This window comes from Fringilla coelebs (assembly GCF_963513975.1).
Source record: "Fringilla coelebs genome assembly, chromosome: 20".
NCBI classification, from domain to species: Eukaryota; Metazoa; Chordata; class Aves; order Passeriformes; family Fringillidae; genus Fringilla; species Fringilla coelebs.
In genome coordinates, this window is record NC_140046.1 from 2,527,225 (window position 1) to 2,554,460 (window position 27,236).

General features: G+C 42.9%; 1 protein-coding gene across 1 annotated transcript in view; it reads right to left on the reverse strand.

Moving 5' to 3' along the window:
- The window catches only part of MED13 (mediator complex subunit 13), a 50,246-nt gene extending 23,787 nt beyond the window's left edge, over positions 1-26,459 (reverse strand). The window contains exons 1-5 of the mRNA XM_084219112.1: positions 26,063-26,459; positions 23,992-24,226; positions 14,274-14,442; positions 1,809-1,954; positions 628-825 (exon numbers count right to left, since the gene is read on the reverse strand). Of these exons, the coding sequence (XP_084075238.1) occupies positions 628-825; positions 1,809-1,954; positions 14,274-14,442; positions 23,992-24,226; positions 26,063-26,128 (814 nt within the window). The 5' untranslated portion in view covers positions 26,129-26,459. The remainder of the gene's footprint in view (positions 1-627; positions 826-1,808; positions 1,955-14,273; positions 14,443-23,991; positions 24,227-26,062) is intronic.
- Between the last annotated feature and the right edge of the window lie 777 nt (positions 26,460-27,236).

Below are 27,236 nucleotides of genomic sequence, written 5' to 3' on the forward strand. Positions count from 1 at the left end.
CACATGCTGCTACCTGCTTCTGTCATTTTGCTTTATAAAAGGCTGGGAAAATCCTTTTAAGCATCATGCAGCACTGCCAGCATCCCCAGCAGCACGAGGGTCTCCAGCCATCACTGCACTACGAGCCCCTCACAGGGAAGGGATTGCATTTGCTGGGAAATCAAAAGTCTCCAGCCCACAGCAGAACAATCCACTGCATCCAGGGGCTGGGATTTTGGGAAAAGCAGCAGATAAAGGCAGTGCCTGAGTACATCAGGTTCTCCAGGACTGTGGTTTTGAAGGCATCCCTAAAAGGCAAGTCTGCTCTGTTTGAATTTGCAGGGACTCTGAAACAGCACAACCTGCTTTTGATTCAGCTCAGATGTCAACAGTGATCATCCAGGCTTTTTTTACCGCCTTTTTTTTTTTTTAAATCTTCCCTCTTGGGGCACTAAGAGCCTCCTACTAATGGCTTTGCAAAATCCACTTTGAGCAGCAACCCATCATAGGTAGTCCTGAGCATCAAACAGGAAAACCAAACCCAACAACCATTGTTGCAAAGGAATCAAATGGGATCACTTCTGCATTCAGAATTTTGCAGGTTTATCCAGCTAGTTTATTTCAGTAATTCAAGGTAATCAGGCTCACCAACAAGGACTTCAACAGCAGCTAAAGAATCATCCTCCCAATCCATTTCTTCTTGTTTCTCCTCAGATCCCTCCTTCAAGTTGGATGTGACAGGGTAGAATTGCTTCCACTCCCCAATCAGCTTTTTTGTGGATGAATCAGAAAGCTTGAAGGACTGCCCTGTGAGTGTGCCATTCAACCCAAAGGGGCTCAGGATAACTAAAACAGAAATAAAAATCCATTGGAGATGATATTCACCCCAAATTCCCTCTTCCTCTCTGCAACAGCAGCACTCTTATTTCAGCCACACCAAATGAACAACTTATCATTGGTAAGTCAAAATGCAGCCTAATCATGATTTACTAACCAAGCTTTTGGCAATAGGTTCCCATTGTTAAATTCAGAGGTACTGTAAGAATTGAGGAACCACAATAACAGCTACAAATTAATCCATTCAAACAAGCAACAGGCAAGTTTTCATCTAGGCTTGCAAGGAGTCTCAGATACAGGTGGGATAAAGAAACACTTCCAGGTCCTGGCAGAGTTGAGGTGTTTCCTCATCCTTTCATTCAGCTGGTTACAACAACAGGGAATACACAGGGAATAATCTGGTTCATGTTTAGTCTTGTCCATGGTAGGGAAGCACAGCTGCTGTTAAGTTGCATTCAGAAAAAAAAGCAAGTTTGGACACTGAGCACTACTGAAGGTGTGTGGCCATGCAGGAGAGGTGGTTCTGCAGGGAGGGATCACACAGCCCCACTGACCAGACTCAGGCCCCAGCACTCCTCTGTCTTCCAGAGCACAACCTGCATCTGCTGGGGGAACCACAGGGATTTACAGGCAAGGAAGAGCCAAGGGAAAAGGGTGGGAATAGGTTAAATCCACTGAGGAATAGGTTAAATCCAGAAATGGATTTCTCACAGAGGGTTGGTAAAGGTATCTGGGGGTTATAATGTTGAAACAACAAAATATTTAAGTCACCAAAATGACAGTACTTGGAAAGGGTGTCATGAGGACAAATGATTCAATCCCATGCCAAGAGATGAATGTGCAAATGCTCCACCTGCAAATGCAGCAGGGCCAGGACACAGCACCTGGCAGCGTGAGCACAGCTGGGCACAGCTGGGCAGCTCTGCCCCCATTGCCCCAGCCCTCAGGGAGCAGCCAGAGAGGAATGCAGGTGCCAGAGGCAGCAATCCCACCTTGGAAGGGGCTGTTGGACTGCTGGGCCAGGGTGAGGTGCTCCTCACTGAGCAGGTACACGGGCTGGTGCTGGCTGATCTCCACGCTGGTGCACACGTTGCTGTCCCCATGCAGGAAGAAGGTGAACGAGCAGGACAAGTGCTCACTGCAAAGGCAACAGCAGAAAAGAAAAGTCTGAAGTACAGAATTTCTGTAAGTTGGTCTCTGTTTCAGTAGTTTTCAGGCATTTCCTCACAATATATTCATTAATAGAAGTAACCAAAACACCCTTCTTTGTAAAAAGCAAGAAAATGCTGAATATATATTCCCTTTACAAACCCAAAGAAAAATCAGTTAGAAAACAACGGGCACCAAGTTTTCAATTTCTTCAGTCTGACACTTTATATTTTGCTGTCTTGAGGAAATTTAAACTGTAATTTTTTACAAGTCAAAAAAATGTAATTTAATATTTTTATACCTTATGCATTTATTTAAAATCTCTAGAAATATTTCTGAACATATTTTATTTTTAATGAGGTCATATCTAGGTTGTCCTGTCACAGCTTCACTAAGCAGAATTTAATATCAGCCAACAAATCACTTATTTAAGAGCAAGAAGAACGGCAACAGCTTTGAGAAGTAGTTTTTGTTTTGTTTTGTTATTTAAATTGAATCTTATCTTTGTGTTCTTGAAGCCAATCAAGTAACTAAAAATGAAATCCCATACCTACACACAAAAGGGAAGATGCAATCAATTAAAAAAACCGAGGCTCAAGACATTCTTAATTAAAGTCATTAAGGCAAGTGTCAATGTTTAATAGCAGATGCTTCACTGACAGCTTCTCTCATGGTCCAGAGTTTTAGGGGGAAAAAAAATCCAACAGGTTTGAACAGCACAAAACTCCCCAACAAAGAACATTTCTCCTTCCTACACCTCTGATTTAAATGCTGTTTCCCAGTGCTGTGCACAGTTATTAGTGAGCAACTGCACAAAACCTTTCACTCCACAAGATCACTGCAGAGAATTTCTCATTTTTTGGGGCCCTGCTCTGTGTTGTCGTCACAAAGCTACAGCTGACCCCTGCAAGGACAACCAGGAAAACATTTCATATTGCATCCACATCAACTCCATGATTTATATGAAATATATTTCACCAATTTTAATTAAAGGGCAGCAAGAAAGGAAGGCAAAACCAAGCAGACCCCTGCTAGAAGTGGCACATCCTCATCCCCACCTGGAAAACTCTTTCTTTCCCCCCTTTTAAAGGAGCTGTACAGGCACAACATTCCTCAGCCATAGTGGCTGCAAGTTATCCCAAGTGTCTGCCAGGCTGATGCACTCCAGCAGGAAAAGAGCAGATGTTTAAAAGCAGGAGATGCTGCTCATTTGGACATTAAATTAGGTCCAACATCATGGCCAGAGAAGGACCAAGGTCAAGGAGAACCTGAGAAGAACTTCATAAAGTGCTGGTGGGAAAATAAATCTTCCTTTGTAAGGAGGGAGCAGCAAAACCCTGCTCAGTCTCAGGGACAAGGGATCAAGGCACAGGAAACACTGATTTTAGTCAGTCAGAACAGCAGATACTGGAGAGGATTTCTGCACAACCCAATGGAAAAGACACTGAAAATGAAAGCAACAGCCCTGTGTGCCAAAAGCACATCTGACCCCAGAAGGCAGTGCCCAGGATGGCAGTGGAGGCTCTGGGACATTCGTGTTCCTTAGGCTAAAGCCAGCCTGGCATTCCTGGGAAAGGCACAAACAGCCCCAGGGCAGGGAGAACCCACAGGCACCAGAACAGCCCCCCTAAAACACCCCCTGCCTCCACACTGCAGGGCTGGGAACATTCCCAGTGCCACTTCCAAGGCGCTTCTTTCCCAGAGGGAAACGAGGGGATGGGGAACAGCAAGGGGGAAGAAAAGTTCCTGGAATTGGCACAATCCATGCACTCCCTGGAAATGGAAATGAGTTGTTCACTCTCACCCCCAAGCCTCAGAGTCAGGGAGGAGAGAGGTGGAACAGTGACAAAAACAAAGCAGATTTTAAATTGAGGACCAAAAGCATCCAAAAAGAACGAGGGAAGCCTCAGAGTGCTGGTGGAGGAGCAGGAAGAACAGCTCATTTTTATTCCAGCACCTTAAAGCAGGAATTGCAGTGACCCCACTGAGAGCTGCTCTGAGGGAAAACAGTTCTCCAGCTTTGCTCATCTGCTCTCAGGATTTAATTGTGTTTTAGGGGCAAAAAAGGCAAGATCTGGATGAATTATGAACTGCTTTGTAACAGCTGAAACCCACAGTGCTCAGGAACGCCAGGAAAGTTACATTTAAAAATGCAGTGGGGATGGAGCTGAGCATCTTGTTGATGCCTTCAAGTGTAACAGAAGTCACGTGGTCAGGACACCACTAAATTCCAGTATGGAAATCTGATTAAACTGTAATACTTATGCAAATGGTGGAAGACTAATTTTCCAACTGAATTTTATTTCCCAAACCATATTGGATGTTTTAGGGTGAAGGAGGTGGTAGTGCCTCGGTTCCCTGTGACAGACACGATTCAGAAGCTCAATATCAGCAAGATAAAACTTCAAAATAAAAGCACATATTCCCTATATACACTTTAAATGCAATTAAGCTTCACCTCTTGTAAACAGCCCATTGTTAGCCAGATAAAGGGCAAACAATCACGGCATAATCTGATGGAATTCAGATAAACCAAGACAAAGGGAGGCATCAGCATGATAACAGAAGCATTTCAATTCATCACAGCAAAACCAGTCCTAAGGAGGAGCAAGGAAAACTCAAGGTCACCATGCAAAAGCCAAATCCAAAAATACAAACAAGAGAAAAAATGAGCCCAAATCAGATTTCTTTTCTCCCCCAACTCAGCAGGGGAGAGGTTTCCATCAAAATAATCCAGGGAGTGAGCACCCAGTGCTGCCACTGCCATTACTGCCAGCTCTGCCTCCATGGCATGGAGAGAGGATCCACTGCCACAATTCATCCTGGAAAACCCAAATTTCACCCAGTTTCCACTAATCCTGGCTATAAATTTGAGTGTGAAACAGCAGAACAAAGCACAGCACCTGGGGGGTTTCTTTTGGAGGGGCAGCAGAGTTCTGGCCAGGAGGATAATATGTTTCACAGGAGAAATACACAGTAAAAAAGGAGTCTGGAAACTCGGGATAAGGAAACAGATCCCACCCGGGACACAAAGTATCCCCTGGGAGCACCAGTGGGCTTTAAAACAAAGCTTAACCTGAAAGACAAAATTAACACTTCATGCACTCAAATGCAGTTCGTTTCTTCTGAGCCAGTCTGCTCAGAAACTGCTTCCCCACATTTAAATTATTTCAGGTTACAGAACTTAAGAAACAGCAATGCATGTGGAAATAATCACAAGAAATACAAATAAAGAATTCTAATTAAAACAGGAAAAAAAAAAATCAAAACCACAGGGAAGCTCTTTGGAGGGAGTGGAGAAAAGGAGGAAGGAACATGAAGAACCAGAGCTCTACAGTACTGGATGCCCCCACACAAATTATTGTATGGGCTTAGCAAGAAACCCTACAAACATGCAGGCTTTTTATTATTGTTTTGTTTAGATCAATACTTTTGAACATCCTCCAATTCTTTAAGTTTCTAGAGCCTGGCTGCCAGGGTACAACCTCAGCTTGGGAGGAATATCCCAAACTTTACCACAATCTAATTTAAAAAAAAGGGGGGGGGGGATATATTTTTTTTTCCCCACCATTTCTCTAAGTCCTCCTCTAATCTTCTCAATAACTCACCTCACAGCCAAAAATCCTAATCAAGCAATAAGTCTGCCATGTAGCACTTTAGGGTAAAGAGGCAAATTATCTTTACAATTCAGTCAAGGACACAGTAACAGAATCAGGCTGGTGGTTTCCTGCCTGCTAACGGAGAGTTCATCCTATTTTTATTTGCAGACTATTTTAGGTAGCTCAGAAGATCACTGGTAATTTGTGCAGAGCATCTCACCACTGAAATATGAAAAAAAAAAATCCCTACACCTCAACACTTTGAAATTTTATTCTGCATGAAGAGAGAATCAGTGACATCCTTAAGGTCAGATATAGAATAAAACAATCTGATGCCAAAGCCAGCATTGATAACCTCTCTTTTTAGTACTTCTACCACTACCATCATGTATTGTTGAATATACTTTTATTCAGAAAGTTCTGAACACAAAATCCTAAATCTCAAAAAAACTGTTTTTGTCTAAATCTGAATATCAAGTTGCGCCATTAATCTTTCAAATTAATTTCATTAAAGTTCCAATCACAGAATTTCAGTATCAATAATCCAGTTTCCAAGTGATTTCTGAGTAGAGATATGAAGGGCCATCAGAACAAGGATTCTTTATGACTTTTTGGTCTGAACACACCAGAATTCAATTAGCTTGAGGTCCAATCCTGAAAGCAACTTCAAAAACAAATAAAAAATAAAGTAAGAAAGAGACTCCTTGGGAATAATGCTATTTGAAGCAACCTTCAGTCCTCATCTACACTCCATTAAAAGACATTTGTGTAAAACCATTTGATTCCCCCATGCTCCCTCTTCACTCTAATCACACAAAACAAAGATGTTTTCATTTCAGAGACAAAGGATTATGATTTTATGGGGGGAAGAAAACAGAAGCTGCTGTGGATAAATCCAATACAATTTCTACTTCTACCTTTTTAAGAATAACTGAAGGGTAGGAGGGGAAACCACACTGAAATCCACATCTACAGGAGGCTTCCATTAGCAAATCTGAAAATATCTCCTTGATAAAAAGGTAATTAGGTCTGGTTTTGTCTCCACATTAGGATGTCTGTAGAGCTTTAGATCTTCAAAGTGCTTCCCAAACATTGGCTGCATTAGGACCCCACTAATCCACACTCAGATCACCTCCCCAGGACAGCACCAGCACAAGGAAGGCTCCAACTAAAAGCACATTTTAATAGTAAATAAAAAAAAAAATCCAAATGTTTCAGCTGAAAATGTTTGTTTTATGTAATTACTATCTCCTGTTTTCCTAGCTTGTCTTTGTGAATTACTTCTGAGTTGAAGTGGGAGCACCTTCTGCTGCCAAAGCCCTGCTAACCCAACCAAAATATTTACAGAATCCTCAGGGAGTGCAGCCCCAGCCCCTCCCTGTGCAGGAGCAGACACTGCAGGGATGGAAATGTCCTCCTGGAAATGTCCTGCATGGAAATGCCCAGGGAGCCCAGCACTGCCCTCCCAGCAGGGAGAACACACCTGGCCAGCAGCACAAACACCTTTGTGTGCTATAACATTGCCAGAAGCTGGCACATCTTGGCCAGCGTGGGGCAAGGATCAATCCCTGACAGGAATGGAGACTTCCCAACCTCAGGCACCCAAGGGAAGCTTCTCCCAAGAGCTGTCCTTCACCACTGGCTGCCACTGAAATAAATTCAAAGCATCAAAGAACCTCCTCTTGAAAATCTGACACTTCCCTTCCATAAGAAATTCCTGGGATAGAGAACAATCTTACAATTAAATATGTTCTTTTGGAAATAAAAATTTATAAGGAAAAAAGGTTTAAGGTGGCACACACCCCCCATGGAGCCCTAAGTCTCTTCCCTTCCTGCTTGTTTTTTATTTCCTTTCCTTTTAACCAGGCTGGGATACAACAGAACAGTTCTTTGGGACACCACAGGTATTGAGGAGAAGTTTCCTCTCCACCTCCCTCCCACCTTTGCTGCTCCAATGCCCATCCTATTTCTAACTGGCATCTCGATTCCCACTCCCCATCCACAATCCTGAAGTGCCAAACTCCCCAGTCTTAGTTCTGACTGCAAAGGAGCAGGAAACTCAGTGTGCTTGTGCTGTGATCAGCAAAATAGGAAATAAGTGAAACACTAAAAGCAGTGCAGTGAGGCTCAGCAAATGCACAGCTCCATTTTCCAGGGAGCTGCAGGTTCTGTGTCAGAAATGAAGGATCCAGAGCTGGAATTCCTGCTGCTTCTCTCACTCTGGACAAAGCCAAGGAGCAGAGATGTTCTTCCAAGCATCCCTGAGTAACTCCCCATGGCCAGGCAGGGAAATACAGCAGAAAGCTGATTTTGATGATAACACAAAGCAGAAAAACATAGCTAATAGCAAAGTAGAAAAAACCCTTCCAGTTCAAAGCACATCATTAATGACTCCTGTCAAAAGGCTCTCCAAAGCATTCTTTGTGGCTGAGGATGTTTTGATTTGACTTAGACCTGAGAGTTAAAAATATTTATTTATTCCATAACTGAGTTATGTGCACTAAAACAAACATAAATGGAGCAAGCAATCTGTATTCCAGAATAAGCCACAGTTGCCTTAGACTATCACATTTTAAATTAACTTCATTATTAACGGCCTTAGCTTCATCCCAATAAAACCAATTTTATTTTTATACACACTGAAACTCCAGCATGGTATTTTAAAAGGAAGCAAACTGATTTTTTCAGGAGGCAGCAAGAAGTTTCTATATACACACAAAGGTATATATTTTTCCAGATACAATTATAAACAATACTATAAAGATTTTGCTCACGTTCTTGTATTTCAGAACTTAAATGAGACTAATAAAGCTGTCACCTTGTATTTTAGCATCCTTTAATTTGAGGCTGCAAATCTCAATTATCTGAACTTGAGCTTTCACAGGGAAATATATGTGCTATAAAGAAAAAAGATCCAGAACTTCTTTGGGAAAAGGATAACAGCTCTAAACAGCCCTGTGTTCCAAAGCCAGGGGAACAGCTTTCCCTGTATTGCTCTTTCCCATCCTGGAACATTTATAAACATCTTGTTAAGCCAGATTTTTTCAAAGTTCAAAATGGAAATGCATTATAAAATTGTAATTTAACAAAATCTGAAGTATCTGTATGGTTTTTGTATTATTTTATTGTTCAGTGAACAAAAAGAGCAGATTTATACTTGAAAGCTAAAAACCCAGAGCCATTTCATTTTTTTTTCCTTTTTCCTGATGAACCAACTACCAGTGTAATTTAAGCTAAATAACAGAAAACTGCTTTGTGATGTAAAGTGCTAAATTTGTCTGCTTGTAGTCTCTGTAGCAACCCAATATTCCAAAGAGACAATCATGTGATCAATGCTCTCAGCTCCTGCTGTTTATCCTGCACTGTCCTACTTACAGCAGCTCTCAATTCCAGCTGTCTACAGCAAAAGGAAAAACATCACCTGCTCTCCTGCCGGGACATGATGCCAGAACAGCCTCATTAGAGCTGCTGCAAAAAAATGTTGACATTGTTTGATTTAAAGATTAACATAGGGAGGAAATTTACACTGCAAAGAGTTGAGCTGCCTTAATAGAAAATATTCCAGCACTATCACTTGGTTGCAGACTAAATAGAAATGAACCCAAAACCTGTGAGTGAACCTTCTTTTGGTAGTTAACTCTCTCAAGCATGAAGGAATTTTTGAGATTTAGCACCCAGAAATCTTGCTCTGTTCCTTAATAATAATAATTCCCAACAGCATCCCAGGGGATCAAGAAGTAAAATTCTCTGTTCCTGTGAGAAGATGACCATGGGAACTGGAGAATGTGGCAAAGAGGGCAGAAATGGGGGTTAAAAGCAGCATTCCCTTTGTCCTAAGGGCAGTGAAGAGCAGGCAGGAGCTGTTAATGCCAATACAGACATTTCTGGGCACACCAGGACCGTTCCCAGGGCTCAGATTTAAAATATTACCCCCAAACTCACATTGCAGCCTTGGCCATCCCAATTCCAGCCTGCAGGCTGGCACCAAACTCAAGAATCACACCCACAGTGCCACCTCTTCCTCGTGGCTAGATGAAGTAGAGAAAAAAAAATCCCTCTCCAGAACTATGATAAGCACACCTTCAAAACAAGATAACTACATGTACAAAGGTTTAAAATAAAGAGAATGGTGGCCTGGCATTCTAAAATCTGAACCCAGACTTGTGGTAAACAGAATTTCCCTGAAACCTGTGCAGCAAGTTATGATAACCTTATCACTTATGAATTTTCAAGTGGCTTGTGGGGTGGTTTTGGTATTTTTTGTTTTGGGTGTGTGGTGCTTTTCTCTGTCTTTTCACCATTTGTAAGTGAACTCGTCAGACACAAGTTCTGCTTTGCCACCCACTGCAATGGCTGCATTATTTCCCAATTACAAGGGAAAAAAAAAAAAGCAACCATACAAGTAATATAGCAGCTTTTAGCATTCTAGACTTTTAGCTGTCTATCAGATCCACCCACCAATTCAGGATTACTCAATTGTTTGCTTACTGCTATTTCAATTGTGTTAAAGTTTAGCAAGTTGTAATTATTACCAAAAACTCCAAGAGATGCCCCTCACATAAACACTTGGTACTTCATTAGCAGTGTCATATTTGATTTATTTAATTTGTATCTAAAATAGTATTTCATCTGACAGCTTTCCTAATGATATTTATTCCAGGTATACCCCAGTAATGAGTAAGAGGAGCAGACTCATCCAAAGGCAGTTCCTGAAGCAATCCAACCAGCACAGTGGGATGGAACTGATCAGTCTCCATCTCACATTGATGAGGGGAATTTGGAATAAGACATACACAACCACATCCCTGAAAGCAGCAACAAAACAACTGGTTGGAAAGGAGAAAAGAGAACTACATTCCCATTTGTCAAATTTTAATTTCATGTGTAGTCATTTCAACCACATTAATGAGCTTCTGCAGTGTCCCAGTGTCCAAAACAGGTTGTGACAAATACAGAGACAATGTTGGGGTTTTTTTGTTTGGTTGCAGAAAAATCCTTCAGCAAAATCCTCTCTGTGGTTTTTTATTCATCTGGAAAACTGAAATCACCCACTTTAAAAAGGGCAACAAGACCCCAGCACACACACCCTGCTTCAGGGAGCTGCTCCATCCCAGCCCTGTCTGGAAACAGGAGTGGAACCAGCAGACTTGAAACCCTCTGAGAGTTTCCCCAGGCAGGGTGATGGTGAACTATAACACCAACTTCTCTTAAGTTTCCTACTAAATAATCCATCTCTCATCTGACTACACACTTCCTCCACCTTCACCCAGACCCAAACTCATAATCCTACCTGTAACCACTTTCAAATCTTTGTAAAAAAGAATCTATCCTAAAAAGAAAACTTTTAAAAATTCAATTACTAAATAGCTTAATTAATCTTTAACCCTAAAGTTTTTACTCATAACTACTATTCTTAAGAACATTATTAAAAAATGCTTATAAAAAATCCACCAATTAAAATTTAAACTATAACCAAACTCTAACTGTACCCAAATAAGATAGTTCCAAGTTTATGAGCCTGTTCTCAGAGATCAGGTTCCAGCCCATCCATGAGGCTCCCTTTGCTCAGTGCTGCTGGAGTGGGAGCAGCAGGGAGGGAGGGGAGAGCAGGTCAGGGTTAGTGACTGCACAAGGCACAGCTGATGGGTTACTGCTCCCACTGCAGAAGTTTTAACAGATCTCATATAATAGAGGTTAGTTTCATGAGTTTATTTGTTTAGGAGTCACATTTTATAGAGTGAAAACTCAGAACTATTTCATTCTGACTTCCCTGCTCATCTGCTCACACACCACACCTGAGCCGATTCTGAACGTTCAGGACTTTCCTTTTAAAATTAAAGTGTACAATGACACGGACTTTTTATTGTAATATAACCTTACACAAGGAGAAAAAAACCCACCAGAGCAACAGCCAGGAAGGCAGAGCTGCTGGAGGAGCTGTTATCACAGCCCAACACCTACCAGAAATCACAGCCTCCCTCCTGGCTGCTGCGCCACCACCGCCGGCTATTGTTGGGAGAGCAAGCACAGAAAATCTCTCTTCTGGAAGCACAGGCTTTCAAACAGAACTGGGAAAAATCCAGATGGGATCAGCTTCACATGAAAGAAACAGCTCTATTTGCACATCCTTCAAAGGGACAGGCAGGGACAGAGTGGGGCTGAGGTCCTGCAGCTCGCTCAGCCACAGCCCCAGGAACTCAGGGGAAGGAGTCACCTCCACACCAAGGGCACTGCCTGCTCCATTTCCAGCCAAATTCCTTGAAACTAAAGATTTCCAGCAAGAACAACCAACCTGATTGAAATCTGCAGCTGTAAAACACAGGGAACAAGTCTCTAGAGTGACTGGCCAAGCCTCAAAGTGCAGGGTGAGATAAATTATGATCCAAAGCACACTGGTAGCAAAACTTCACATCCCCAGGATACCAAATTACCTCAAATTACACAGGCACAGGAATTCCTTCCCAGGGTTTCTGAACCCTAATGCAAAGAACAGTCCCAAAGACAGCAGAGTAATATGGGATGAAAGACAAAAATGCAGCTTCAAAACTGATTCTTAAGATCTGTGCATCAATACTCACAAACACAAAAGGGCTGTTGGGGATTTAGTTTGGTTCTTAATTAAGTCAGCCACATCTACAAAAAATTCTAAACTTTGTATAGGTTTGGCTGATTAAATGGATCCTAAGGAATGAAAAATATGCAGAAGTTGTATTAAGGTTTAGTTTCTGTTAGTTTTAGAGCAGCTGTCTGGTAGGAAATGTATCAGCACCCCAGGTGCAACATGCAGAGCTTTTTCCAGGCTTGCTGCAAGTCCCTGGGTGTGGGGTTTGCTGCAGTGCCACATTTAACTTGGGCCACGAGAGAAATGTTCCTTTTACTCAAGAGTGTTCCAGACTTTGGAGCTAAGAGGTGGCACCACACAGCACCCAGGGCAGTGTTTGGTTTCCTCCCAGAAGCCTGAACTGACCCTTCTGAAGAGCCCAACTTTCCTGAGAGCAGAGATGATCCCAATTCTAGATATTCCTAGGAGGGATGAGCCAAATTTGCCACGAGAGCACACATCTGTTCACCATTCCCCCACTTCATTCCATAAAAGCCAGTGCTCAGAGCATCACATGGCATTGAGCTATCTGGTAGGAAAAACTGAAATTTCTCAACAATAAAATATTTTACACAGATCTGTCAAAGCTATTTACATATTTTTCCCGTAGTTCTGGGCTACATATGATGAAATTGTGTGAGTAAGCACACAATTCCTTCAGTTATTTTCATCAAGCACGCTGACATTCTGACCCTCTTCAAAAAAGAATCAGAGCCTCCAAATTAAACAAACACTGCTATTTTATTTTAAAAGCTTTCATCAGCTTTTCCAGCTGCTCTAAAGAGCTTTATAGAATTACTCCAAGAGAATCCAGGACATAACTAATGCTAGTTTAAAATGGCAATTTGGTCAAGCAGTTCCTCAAAGGAGGAAAGCCCAGACTGTGCCAACACAATATTGGCCAAAATAGTTAAAAGTAAACTCTTTACTCTTGATTTATAGAGAAAAAAATGGATGGACAAGGACACCCCAGAGAGGAAACATTTGCCCTGACCAGGGTGGAGAAAGAAATGCCTGGAACTAAAGGACAAGTTTATACATAAATTAAAAGCAGCAGTTCACAACTACTAATAGAAATACACACAAACATGTGCTTCTGCTTCTTTTGCTCCAAAACAGCTTCTAAATTTCTTTCAAGTTTAAATTTATTGCAGAAGATGCCAACAATGGCCAACTCCACACCCAACAAGCAAAGCCACTGATCTCAAAATTTCCTGCATGAAAGATTTAACACATACATAGACACACACACACACAAAAAAAAGCCACACAAAAAATTCCATCATCTAAGCTTTAAATTACTTTGGATTTTAAAAGCTGATTTGGGAACAGCGATTAAACTTGTTCCAGCTAACCTAGTTTTTATTCATTTCATTATTTATTGCTAGGCAACATAGACCGTGTCAAACCACGTTAGAACCATGAGAAGAAGTCCTTCCAATTTAGATCAGAAATTCTCTCCGCCCCCCCAGCATGGAGGCCACATGGATTCTTTTAACAGCAGCATTCCCAGACACCATCCTTGCTCTGACCAGGAGCTGACATTCCAAACTCCCAGCATCTCCCATGGGATGCAATTTATCCAAAGCTCAGGTGGGAGCTCTCCATGATGAGTCTTTCTTGGTGTTAGCAAGCAGAACTAGTTCCTGTCACCTGCAGGTCCAGGGCAGGTGGACCTTTATAAGGTCCTTCATTCACACCTTAAAGATGAGAAACTTTCATTCAGGACCCTAAAGATGAGAAACCTTCATTCAGGACCTTAAAGATGAGAAACCTTCATTCAGGACCTTAAAGATGAGAAACCTTCATTCAGGATCCTAAAGATGAGAAACCTTCATTCAGGTATCTTTTTCTTCCTTTCTGGAAGACTCTACCTTCTTTCCCAACACCCATCATCCATGGTCTGGACACGGGTACCAGCACAGAAGAGATTATTTACCAAGTTTAGTTTTCCTTCCATCATAAGAAAGTTTTGAAGAGCTCCAAAAAAGCCGCAAAATAAGAAAGAGCAGAGACCCGGGCTCCAGAATAAATCATGCACAGGAGTCTCTTAAGCACAAAGAATAAACCCTCCAACCTCTTCAACAGAGCAAAGGAAAGGCTCCTACCTCTTGTTGATGGGTTTCTCATCCTTCTCGTAGGGCTTCACGAACCAGCGGCCGATGCGCACGAAGTTCCTGTTCATCAGGCAGCGCTCCAGCAGGTTGTGAACAGCCTTGAACAGCAGAGTGCGGCACTCGTAGGACAGCCCGTTCTCCCAGACCCCATCTTCCTCTTCTGCAAGGCACAGGGGAAACAGAAATCACCTTTCTATCCCATCCTGTCACTGCACACACATCACAATACCCTTTTCTCTCCCACAAGCTTTTAAGAGATATTCACAGCGTAACACGCGACCAAAGCCAGCCTGGAATGTTCAGATAACTCTGCTTACTTTATGATGGAGCTGCTAAAAGTGATCAGCTGTAAAAATATCTCATCCCCCACAGGGAAAGAAGATTCAACAGTTATTTGTGCACAAAAGGAAACAAGCAGCAGCAGCATGTTGTGGATTGCAGCCTGCAAGAGCGCTGTGTGATCTGTCTGTGAGGTGGCTCCTGTTTTGGGGAGTCTGGGTCACTCATCCTGCAAAATTGCTGACAATTAGGCTTAAAAATAAGTTTACCAAAGCCAGGCTTAATATATCCTGGTGTCTTTGAGTAGCACTAACTGAAGAAAGCCAGGAACAAAAGTCAGCAATCCACTGACCCTCAATGATCAACAATTTGCTGGAGATGACAAAAAATGCTCAGATTCAGAATACTGGTAAGAGCAACATGATTCTCCTCAAAACACTCAAAGCTGTCGTTTTTCTTTTTAATTCAACATTAAAAATGAAGATATTTAAGAGAGAGAAGAGAGAAAAATCAGCAAGACAATGCCCAGTTGCTACTGATGGGATTCTGAAGTCAAACACATCTTCCGTGCCCACAAATCACACACAGCCATGGAATCCAACTTGCACAAACCCAGTAGATTTGCCAAATGGAAATGCAAGGTTTATGACAAGGAGCTGCAACTTCTTCCACCACTCTGGCTCCTGCTCAGTGTTTGAACAGGGTCTAGAGGCCCTCAAGGCACAAGCACTGGTCCAAAGAGCTGCACTGGCACCCCAATTCCCTTACCCAGGTAAAACAAGGCACATCTGGAAGTTCCTGGGTGTCTCCCAGAATATATCTGATATCATTCCTCCTCAGTAACACTAACAGGAGGATAATAATACAATAAAGCTTGAGATACTGCCCTTAAATCACTGGCAATCAGATCTTACCTTTATGGCTCTAATTCCTGGTATTTTTTGGTTTACATCTATCCCTCAGGATGTGCTGCTGGTCTCCTTGGACTAACCTAGCAGAGTTTCTCTTCAAATGCCATTGCTTTTGTGCTCCAGGTACAAAAGCAGAGAGGAGAAGCTTGTCTGACATAGATAAGGAGACATATTTTTACTCCAGTCTCTGGATAGTCATGGAATAATTTAGGTCAGAGGGGACCTGTGGAGGTCATTGCTCCAAGCTCCACACGGAGCCCAGGTGAGGACAGGCTGCTCCTCTGTCACAGCCCCTGGCCCTGCACATCTCCAGGGGCTGGAGCCCAGCTCTGCTTCAGCAGCACAGCTCTGACAGCAGTGTCCTGCCTGCTCCCCTCTCCCCCACAGAGCATTTTGGTTCCCCTCCTTTGCTCCAGAGGTCAGAAAACCTCAGCAACACAACCAAATCCTTGCATTTTAAATCCCCCTTGGAAATAAGCCCCTTCACCTTTCTCTGGAAGCCACTTACAAGCTTAAAAGGTTGCAATATTATTAACTAAAGTCTTGATATCCTTAAATTAGAGAGTATCTAGAAAACCAGACACCTAAGAGTTTTAGTTAGGAAAAAACCTTACAGATTACTACAATAAACAATATTGAAGACAGAGAAGGGAATTTCAATGCTACTGGAACCAAGACATGGTGACTGTGTTTGTGTTTTGCTGTATTCCACACAGGAGAAAGTACATTTCCACACAAGGCCAGTATTGTGAGTAAAAGAGAGTTACTCCCGGGAACTCTGAGGGACAGAAGAAGAGTAAACAGACCTGCCCCATCATTTATAAAAGAGGAGGTGTGCATCATTACAGATGAATCATTCCATGAAATAATTTTCTGGGAAAGACAAGAAAAAACAAGGAGCAGCATTTCCCAAAGCAGAGACCTCACCACAAGTTTCCCACCCCACCACCCTACTCCAGCGCTGGAGTGGAGCAAAAACTTGTTTTTAAAAACTGTAAAGCTACAAGATAACACAGTAACTCACTAAAGCAACATCACACACCGCTCTTGTAACAAAAAGCAACAAAAGTCCAAAGTCAAAGGGTGTGAAGTGCCCGTGCCAAGCACAGAGGTTGCTCCCCAGCTGCAGCCCTGGTGGATGCCCAGGCACAGCCCTGGCCCTGTCCCAGGGGCAGCAGCTCAGCTCCAGAGCAGGACCAAAAGCAGCTCAGCAGAGCAAACATTAACTCCTGAGCTGGCTCACATTGGACTTTAGCTGCACAATAAACTCCTCACCATTTCAAAGGTTACACACTTTGGTTTGTACACAGCTCTTGTCATATCAAGCAATCATTCCAAGAACATCCACTCCATCCAGGACCTTCTAGAAGGCTGAAAGGAAGGAGCTCATTCCAGTTTTTATGCCTAATTTTGTTTTGGCATATTACAGATTTCACAGAATTCACAAAATCACTGGGTTGGAAGAGACCTTTAGGATCATTGAGTCCAACCCAGCCTCAACACTTCACCTAAACCCCGGCAGCCAGTGCCACCTCCAGTCTGTTTTTAAACACACCCAGGGATGGTGACTGCACCACCTCCCCAGCCAGACCACTCCAGAACTTTATCACCCTTTCTGTAAAAAACTTTTTCCTGATATCCAACCTCTATTTCCCTTGGTGCAGCTTGAGAGTGTGTGCTCTGGTTCTGTCAGGGCTGCCTGGTGTAGCAATGCCACGGAAGGTGCTGAAATTGCAGGAACACAAATCTCGTGTTTGGATGGTCACACAAAGGAGGGGTTTCCATGCTCTGTAGTCAGCTGCTCCATTCAGGATGGATGAAGCTTCATTCAGGACCACCCAGTTATGAGCAAGTTTCCATGCAAGGACTTGCCCCAGGATGTAATTCCTGAAAGCTCTCCTCTCTTAGGTTACTGCAGAACCAGAGAGCTCTTAGCTGAGTGTGTTATGTGGAGAAAGGGTAAGTTTGAGATGGAAATCACAATTAAAACTCCAATTTTTGCTCACCAGACCACCTGCTCTGGGTGAAGCGCACCTTGCCACAGAAAGGGAAGGTAAAAGAAGCTGTCAGTTCAAGAAACCCTCATTTCAGAACATTATTCAAATTCATGCAAAAAAACCAGCAGTAAGTATTCTCTCACTTTCTGAAGTCTATTTAGTCATTCCCCTCCCCCCATTTTAGTGGTGGAGAGAAGCAAACATGACATCTGCTCACATCTGCCAACTATTTTTCTTCTTAATTCAAATTGTTGTTTCTCAACATGAGAAAACCCCTCCCACTTAATAGAAAATTGTACACAGCAAACCATTCATTAAAGGAGGGGGAGAGGAAGAGGCACTTTTGTCCTCTAATCTTTCTTAAACAATAAATTCAAATGTTCAATCTGATAATGCTAACAAATCAAAAGAAGTTGCTGACTCATTTTTTAAAAGGTGCTAAGCCACAATTTCACTTTGGACAAGTGTTATCCACAGAAGTGCTCTGGCAACCTGAAGGTTACATGTACTTTATTTTTGATGAGTTCTCTCAGCTGTCCAAAGCACTCAACTTTTCCCCAGCACACTTATTTTTATGTCAATCCATTAAACAATTTATACTCATATCCCACTGTTCCCTCTCTCTTTACATCACATATTAGACAGAGTTTCCCTCAAATGAAGCTAAAAATGATCAGGAAATGAAGAATTCATGGAAACAATGGCCAGGAAAAAGCAATTTGCATACTACACATAAACAAACTTTTTCAGTCAGCACCTTCTCAATGTTACCAAGTTTACTGGAGGCCTTCAGAATTTTAAGCTCTCCTTTCCATTCTTCCCACAGTTCACCTGACCAGTAAAGTTCATTTTTACTGATTATGCCCTTCTGTCTGTGTAGTGCTCTTGGAGGAGTAAAGAAAAAATTTGGAGCACCCTCCAAATATAAAACTCTTGCAATCTGCAGTGAATTCTGAATAAGGAGTCTCTTTAAATATTAAATATAATTCATGTCAGGTTTTTAAAGCATATTGCTATCCACAGATATTTAGCTAAATTTACTAATCAAGGATTTCTAAGAGGTAATACATATATGGAGATAAATCTATATTGCAACAGATAAATATACAGCCTTGAAAATGACATTTTTGACAAGACTTAAGAACATGAATTTCCCTCCTCCCTTTAACACACCAGTAAACACCAGTTCTTCCACAGGCTGAGTGTTTATCACACCATTAAAAATATCTCCATAATGCTCAATGAACCTCTAAAATAAACTATGCAAAGAAACAAAGCCTCCACTTTGGACTCCAATTCCCCCCAGTTACTTCAATTACACAGGGGAAAAATCCATTCTTTCATATCAGGATTGAGACTTTTCTTTTGGAAGCATTTCTTACCTCACAGGCTCCCTTTTTGCCTTTATGTGACTGGGCCAGTTATAAAAACACTGACACAAACCTGATTTATACAATTAAACTTCCTATATAAACCTCAGATTCCAAGGGAAGTAAATAAACAGAGTAAGGTGAGACTGCTGCTGTACACAATATTGTAACGATATCACAGAAACACTTGGAGTAGAAGTTTTCTATTTAAAACCCCAGATTTTTGAATTAAAATACTTTAAACTGCTCAAAGCAAGAATTACCCAGCAAAGCTACTGAAATACTGTTTTGAGGGCCTGAAACAAGTGAGAAGCAACAGATTTTGCAGGAAAAAAAAGGACAACAATACAATTTTAAAACACTGATATAAGAATCTGAGTTACACAGCTGAAGTTTGCTGTTGTTGGAGTGGTGTCTGTTATCCACACTCACTGAACAGAATCTGAATCCAAGACTCTGGACACACAAACTGTCCAAAATCCCACAGGGAGAACATTCAGCACCGTTCCAGGTTAGTTTTTGTGCTGCTTGGCCTTTACCTGTATCACACACAGGGGTTTTATGCTCTCTACCCAGCGGAATCTTTTCTCAATCCTGACAATTTCAAAGCAGAACCTTTCTGTAAGAGTGTAGCCATGGCAGTTTGTAAAGATAACAAGGTAACTGCTCTCCCTCTCCATTTGCTGGGTGTAAGTTTGGCTACAAAGCCACAAGAAAAACTGAAAAACTTCTCAGCTAAATGATCCAACATCCTCCACCACACTAAGTAATTCCATATTCAGGTAGATGTAGCAGTGTAAGTGAAATATTTCACTGTTCTGATGTATCCAGGTCATTTTGCACGTGACATTGTACACACAACCAACATGGCACCATGCCAAACCCTCACTGCCTGTGACAAAGCATTTTTCACCTGACTCCACAGATATTTCATGTGCATGTTGGTCAAGGAAAAAATGGGGAGGGGGGGGGAAGTTAAATCTTTGTCACCTTTGAGCTCGCAGCAAGTCACAGAAGTTTGATAAAACTGCTTCAGTAATTTTTGCATAATGCTTATCAGCAGTTTTGCTTAAGTGGCTACATCTCTAACATGGAGGACTAAAGAAATGCTGAAGCATCAATGCAGCAAGAACACTTGGAATGCCTCTCCTGCCTGCCACAGCACACACAGATCCTTCCAGGACCAGGGGCTGCAGCTCACCGTGCTCACATCAGGTGCACAATGTTTTAAAAAGCATCCTTTCCCTTTTTTGTTGGTTTTTTTGGGTATTTTTTGTAGGAGTTAAATGATCTTAGGGAGCAATTGTTATTTTAAAAAGGCATCACTGGCTGAACTCTTTTCCAAGCTGCCTTTGCCAACTCCTTGCAACTGGCAGGGTTTGCAGCCCCTTGGAATGATACCTGGCTCATCCTCTGGTTTCCATTGTCCCGGAGTAATGAGACACTCAGTGCTGACATCAGCACATCCTCACTGAATTTTTGGGGACAGGGATTTGATCTATAATGCACATGCATTGAAAACTACACAACACATATTAGTCTTTGCTGCCATGACTGTTTTTACCAGGCAGACAAACATCAGGATTCTCCCAAGCTCTCCTCCAACCAGCATTATTTTTATACATTTCCCCCTCACAGAAGCATGAGCAAGATTGTTCAGCAAACAAAAACTGATTATCTTGATATATGACAGACAACTCTTTAATTTTTAAAGTAAATTAACCAAATTTAATAGACACCAGAATGAAAAAGATACATCTTGCAGTTCACCATTTAAAAGATGCAATTTGAAGGTCAAAGCCATATAGCAGCATTCCCCTATCCCAGCATTAATCAAATTGTAACCATTTCCTTGGGACTGTGTCTTGTACATAATTCATACCCACTGTTCTCAGGTTTAAAATCATCTACTGCCAATTTAAAAGAAAATAATCCAAGAGTAGAAGTAGCCACATGAAAATAAGAAAGAACCTTTCTAATAAAATAACTGCTGATCAGAGCTGTGAGAGACCATTGCCTGCTGAAATTGGAAGAGATGTCCTACTTTAGGGTTTGAGTTGCAAGAATTACTATAATCAAGCCTCACTGTCAGAACAAAAACATAACCTTTGAGGTTGTTAGAGGCTAAAATAACATTTCACTAACTTCTGTCTGCCTCTAGCTACGTTGGGATAGAAATAGACCTCTGGTTTTTGGCTATATGTACAGTAAGTAGGTTCCTAGGGAAGGGAAAAAAAATAAATGATTGAGTGAAGTCAATATTCCTGATCAATCAGCATCTCTGAACAAGTCTCCTTTTGACATGCCCCCAGGCAACAACAATCCCTGACCATCAACAAGACACTTATCCAAGGCTTGCAATGAGAACTCTGACACAGCCACGAGCAGGATTCAAACGTGACTCCAGGGCAGAGAGTGAACTTCTAGAATGTACAGCTGAACACAGAGATAGCATTTATTTCTTCAATCTGATATGCATAGATGTACATTCACAACCCTCTGCATCCCCTGGTGAAGGCATCTTGGGAAGGGGACAAAAGGGTTCTGGAAGGCTGACATATTTCAAATCCCCCAGGGCTGATAACCAAGATGTGTTCCAGTCACTGAACACCCATTGTTCACTGAAACTACACATCACCAAAAAAGTCAGAAACTGTCAAAATACCAACCTCTCCTTAACAGGCAGAGTTTCAGACCAAAGGGAACCAGAATCAAGAGTTATTAACGTGGCTCTGGCAGATTTCTAACCAGGGCTCTCTCAAGGGCCACTTCTCCAGGAGAAATCAGTCCAAAGGCACTAAGGGACAAACTGCTCCCAGAGTCCTCCCTCTCCCCATCCTCCAGGACAATCCTTCACCTATCCAGCAGCAAACTTCTAAATGAGGCAGCACCTCAACCCCCAGCAGCAAACAATTTCCAATCAATTTTGCAGGTAACAAGGCTGTGCTAAGAAGCCATTTATCATTCCCATTGAAAATGTAACAAGCAGTCATTGGGAGAACAAGGCAGTGTGAATTACCAGGAGAAATTGTCCACCGATGAAAAAAATCCATTAGGCTAAGACAAAGGTCAGATAACATTGTTTGGGTTCAGCCATAATTCTCTCTTCTATGAGATCCACGTGAAGATTTTGTGTAACAGCAAAGAGAAAAAAGTGCAGCTGTGGGCACCCTTCAGCCAGCTCCTCTGTGATGCAGAGGAGGATCTGTACCAACTCCTGGCACAAGAGCCTCACACACAAATTCTCTTTTTCATTCAAGGAGGACAAAACCTCTGCAGAGCCCAAGGTGTCAGACACACCTCCAGAGAGACCCAGGTGACAGCCTCAGGAGTAGCAGCATGGCACAGAACACGTGTGGAACAGCTCTGGGGAAGCACAGGCACCCACAGGTGACCTGAAGCAAGAAAATACCCAAAGACATGGCTGGGAGACTCTAATCCTCCACTATCTCTCCCTTATACCCTAAGAGAGGTTAAGAGTTGGTAAGTCCCTGGGATGATACCTGCTTATCTACCTGTGCAAAAGGGTAATTCTGGACAAGCACAAACAAGGTGCTGAGCTGGAGCTCCAGCTACAAACCACTGCTGTTTTCAAATGTCCCTCTGTGATAAATCACCAGCAGACAGATTCAAGAGGTGCCAAAGAAAGTTGGTCAAACAAATAATTTTAGTGGTTAGGCAGCGCAAAATTGCACTTTCCAAATGGCTTAAATTTCACTGGATTTCCCATTCTAAATGTGTTTGTCTCGATTGAATCCCACAGCCAGGAGCACACAAAATTCACACAGGTCCTTCCACACAAGTGCTGGTCTTGGCTCAGGACAGGCCCAGGCCAAAACCACCCAGCACTGGGTCTAAGTTACATCTCAGCCACACAAAGGATATTCCCTGCAGGTCAAAACCGAGGTTATTTATAGGTCATAATAAGGAAGCCTTAAATGCACTAAAATATCAAGCAAACTCCAGTGTAAGTGCCATTTAAAATGCAAAGTTTGTATTTCCAGGACAGACAGGAATAAGAGCAACAGCCCAATCTTTGAAGTCAACTATTCAAAGAAATAAACATCATTTCAGTGCGTCAATTGTTTTTCAGATCACAGTATTTTTGTATGAAAATTCCACACATTATTAAATTGTTTCAAGTCAACTTCCTCAGTGGCACTTTAAACTCCTGTTTGTTCTCCAGCTTATCCACACACACACACACAGGCAGCATTAACAATTTCTGGTTACCAGGTCACCAAACCTTGGTCTCATTTTACACTTCAGTAATCTGAATACTGCGCATTATTTGAAAGGAAATTAGAGTGATGTGTTTGTTGGGGTTTTTTCCCCCCTCAAATTAGTTGAGTCTCACCTTTAGACTCACCCAATTTAAATATCTAACTTCGTCACCTTGCTGATAAGCAGCTGGAACCATCTACGTGGGGAATTCAGCTCAACAAGCAAACATTTCCAAAGGAAGGTGCCAAATTTGATGTACAACATTATTGAGAAATACAAATATTGTCAGTCTTTCAAAAGGCTGGGTTTGAGAGCAGGTTCAGAGCACCAGGAAAAGGGGGGGGGGAGAGGAATCAGAAAAACTGAAGGTTACAGATTTTGCATGGAAGCAGCTGGTTAGTTCCTGGTGCCTCCTTCTGAGGGCTTCTCACTGATGGTGTGAATTCCAACAACTCCAAACGGTTCAAGAGCTGCCCAGATCTCTACACTTCTTATTACATAATCAAATGTGCTTTACTATTCGAATTTGAAAATTCTAATTGCCCAACAAAAGGGATCTTATCAAAACATGTTTAAGACATCACTTGTGAATCACAGACACAGCTTTCAGCACAGCTTTCTCATGAAGAAGCTGCCAAAACTCATAGGCTCGTGTTTTGTTTCTTTCAAGGGAACAAGTGGGGAGCAAAACCCTTGTTTCTCAAAAATCCAGCAGTCCGAAAGGGGGAGAGGAGATGGCTGATCACTGCTGTAATAATTTGGTGAGAGTTACAGCAACAAATTCATCTTTTCTGGAGACAACCCTCCACCTGGTGCAGGTGTCAGAAACCAACCCTGAGTACCAGTGACCAAAGAATGAAACCAGCCCTGAGTACCAGTGACCAAACATCCTTCCAGTGACCAAAGGAAGGCGCCAGCAAGCTCCTACCTGAGAGATCATGATGGATCAGGTCAGCAAAGTTGGGGTCATCCCCCCACCAGAATATCCAGAGCTCCCTGCGGCCGGGCCTCTGGTCGCGGCGCCAGACGCTGAGCACGTCGGCCTTGAGGCAGCGGCTGAAGCTGCTCAGGATGGGATCCTCCTCCGTCACCGGGAACAGGATGGGGGCAGACGTTGGGCCCTGCCACACGTAACGCTTCCATTTAATCCCAGTGAGATCAGCCTGCGGGGAGAAAAGAGCTGTCAGCTTGCAGGCACCTCCAGCGAGCACCTCCACACAGGGAGAAAGGGATCCCGCAGGATTTAACGGGAACCGTGTTGGCGCGTTTGGTGTGCTTTAGGAGATAAACCAGGATCCCTGGTTGTTCCCAGTTTAATAGCTCGTTAAATAACTGCAGTAAAGCAAGAGCTGTTTGTTTTCAGTGCAGCTTTAAGGTTACACAGAGAAAAAGCAGATTTGATTTAAAGTAAAAGAGTGAAAGACGAGTGAGTAATGTTATTATTCACAGACTGACACAGTCCAATCTCCTAAACACTTGCCTTAGCAAAGAACATCTTTCTTTTTGCTTACTTATGCATACACTGCCTTTTCCATCCAAGATTACTCCATGGAAATAGGTGATACAGTAAATCACACATTCTTCCAGCCATCTACCACTTGGGAAAATTTCACAAGTTTCTCCATGGTAAAAAATTCTGTCTCTCCCTCAGGAAATCTCTCGTCCTCACTGATTTTAGCAAGAGCTATCATACTTTTCATTCCTCGCACCACATTTCAATGATTTAAATCCTCATTTTATCATTCAATTATATGTTAGACCTGCAACCACGTTGATAATGATCCACTAAACCCCTTCCTAGGCAAAAATTAATTGGACTTTACACAGGGAAAGAACTACTACTCTGTGCAACGGGAAGCAGACAATTCCTGGATTATCTCCACCACAGCACCAAGTTTTAGCACTCAGAATTTTCACTCCAGCAAAGGCACCTTAAGGCAGGTAGGGGAGGCATTGCCCCGGGTTCTCTTTGGGAAGGCAGAGCCAGGCAGGCTGGCATTTGCTAAGAAGTTACTATTTTTTGTCTTCCCAATATGACAACACACAAAAGATTACTGCAACATTTAAACCTAACATGGCAGCCTCCCTACCTTCAGCAGGAGAGCAATTTAGATGAAAGCTTGTCTGCAACAGTTGCTACTTTAGAAAGACTTTCAGATTTAAAATTCTACTATTAATCGGGAGCTGCAGGCCTGATGCAGGCTGCAGACACAGTCGGGCTGTCCAGATTCCCCTCCATCCAAAAATATGAGTGCCACAGATTGGCACAGGATTGTTGTAACAATCTCCAGGATCATAAATATCAGGCAGACAGCTAAGATTAGCTCATTTGCATTAAAAGCTGATGAAACAGCTCAGCACAGACACCAAAAAATTGCATCACAGTCCAGTTATGTTGAATTTTGGTAGCTCCAAGAGTAAATTCGATAATATGAACGATTTGATATTTAGGTTAAAAAAAGACTACAAAATGGTGCACATCAAAACACAAGACAGGCAGGGCATCACCAAAAGCAGTCCTCTAGAATAAAAACAAGCAGGGAAAGGGATCCGTTTAAAAGCCAGGAAGAAGGGAGGATTTGCCTGGGATGTCACGAGTGAGGAGGGAAAAGAGAAAGTTCCCCGAGATGTGGGGCCGGGAGCAGCAGCAGCAGCAGCTCCCTTCCCCTGCGAAAAAACCACGCTCAGAGGCAGGGATAGGGGAGAAAGGAGGAAAAGTTGGAAGGCACGGAAAGGGAAGGAAAAGGCGAGTTGCGGGGAGGCTACTATCCAGGAAGAAAGCGGAGGGAGGGGCGAGGCGAGACAGACAGCGATGGAGGGGAACCAGAGGGGCATGGGAGAGTTGGCTGCTCCAGGCAGGGCCTACTCCGAGGGCTCATCCAGCAGAAGCTCTGCTAAAAATGGCTGCTTTGCTTCCACTGCCCCTTCCCCCTCCCCCAGAGCTCCGAGCCCTTCCCTCGGTGGCCCCGGGCGTGTGTGCGCCGGGGGCCGACACTCACCAGGCAGAAGAGGTTGGAATGGCAATCCTCCAGGCTGGCCCCGTTCGGCACGAAGCAGGAACTCATCCTCACAGCCACAACCCACACGCCATTATCCCACAGCCTCCGACAAGAAAGAAAGAGACAGACAGAGAGAGAGAGAGAGAGGGAGAGGGAGAGAGGGAGAGACAGACAGCGAGAGGGAAAGGGGGAGGGGGGCTCTGCACACGCACAAATAATAATACAATTAAATAAGGGATTTACAGACACACGCACGCGAAATAGTGGCAGGGGGAATAACCCGCGAGGAGAGACAGAGGGGTATGGGAGAGGGGGGTAAAAATATATTTAAAAAAAATAAAATAAAATAAAAAAATTTAAGAGGAACTCAGAACGTTTTCTCGTCTTCTGGAGCTCAATCGGGGGTGTAAAGCCGCCGTGGAAGGGGAGAACAGAAAGAGGGAGGTGGTAAGTAATCCAACGACGGGAGATTAAGATCAAAATCCTCCCTGTTCCTCTTGTCTTCTCGTTCGCATAAGGAGGGGAGGGAGAGGAGGTGAGGTGAAGGGGTAATTGATCCAAGAAGAGAATAAAAACGGGGTAATTAATCCAGGGGGCTAGGGGTAAAAATCAGTTGACATCCCTCCTTCCTCTCTTCTCAGATGCCAAGCAAGAGAAGCAGGAAAAAATAAATAATCCAGCGGGGGCAATTAATCCAGAACCCCCCCTCCTCTTCCTCCTGTTCCTTTAGTCATCAGATGAGAAAGGGGCAAATTGTGGAATGACTGGGAAGGATTGGCCGTGGGAGAGAGAAAAATCCAGGCTCGTCTCTTCGGAGTCCGAGGGCAACAGGGTGTGGGGGGGTCAGATTCTTCTCCCCTGCTCCAAAAATATTCCAAATAAATTAAAATTTAAAATCATAAAAACCAACTTCAGGGGCCAGAAGCAAGGCCAGTCTGAAGAATTCGTAAAGGCAGAGCAAGAAAAATTTCCTGGGGTGTACCCCAAAAAAACATCTGCGGGGGCAGGGGAGGGGGGAAGGTATTCCTTGAGAGAGAAAGGCCGCAAAAGTCTCCTTAGCAGCCCAGCGGGGGATTAAATTCCCGTGTGGAAACCCCCCCTCCCCAAAACGAAATACTCTTCGCAGCGAGGGCGAAACCAAAATATCCTCCGTTGGGTAAAAATTCCTTCCGTG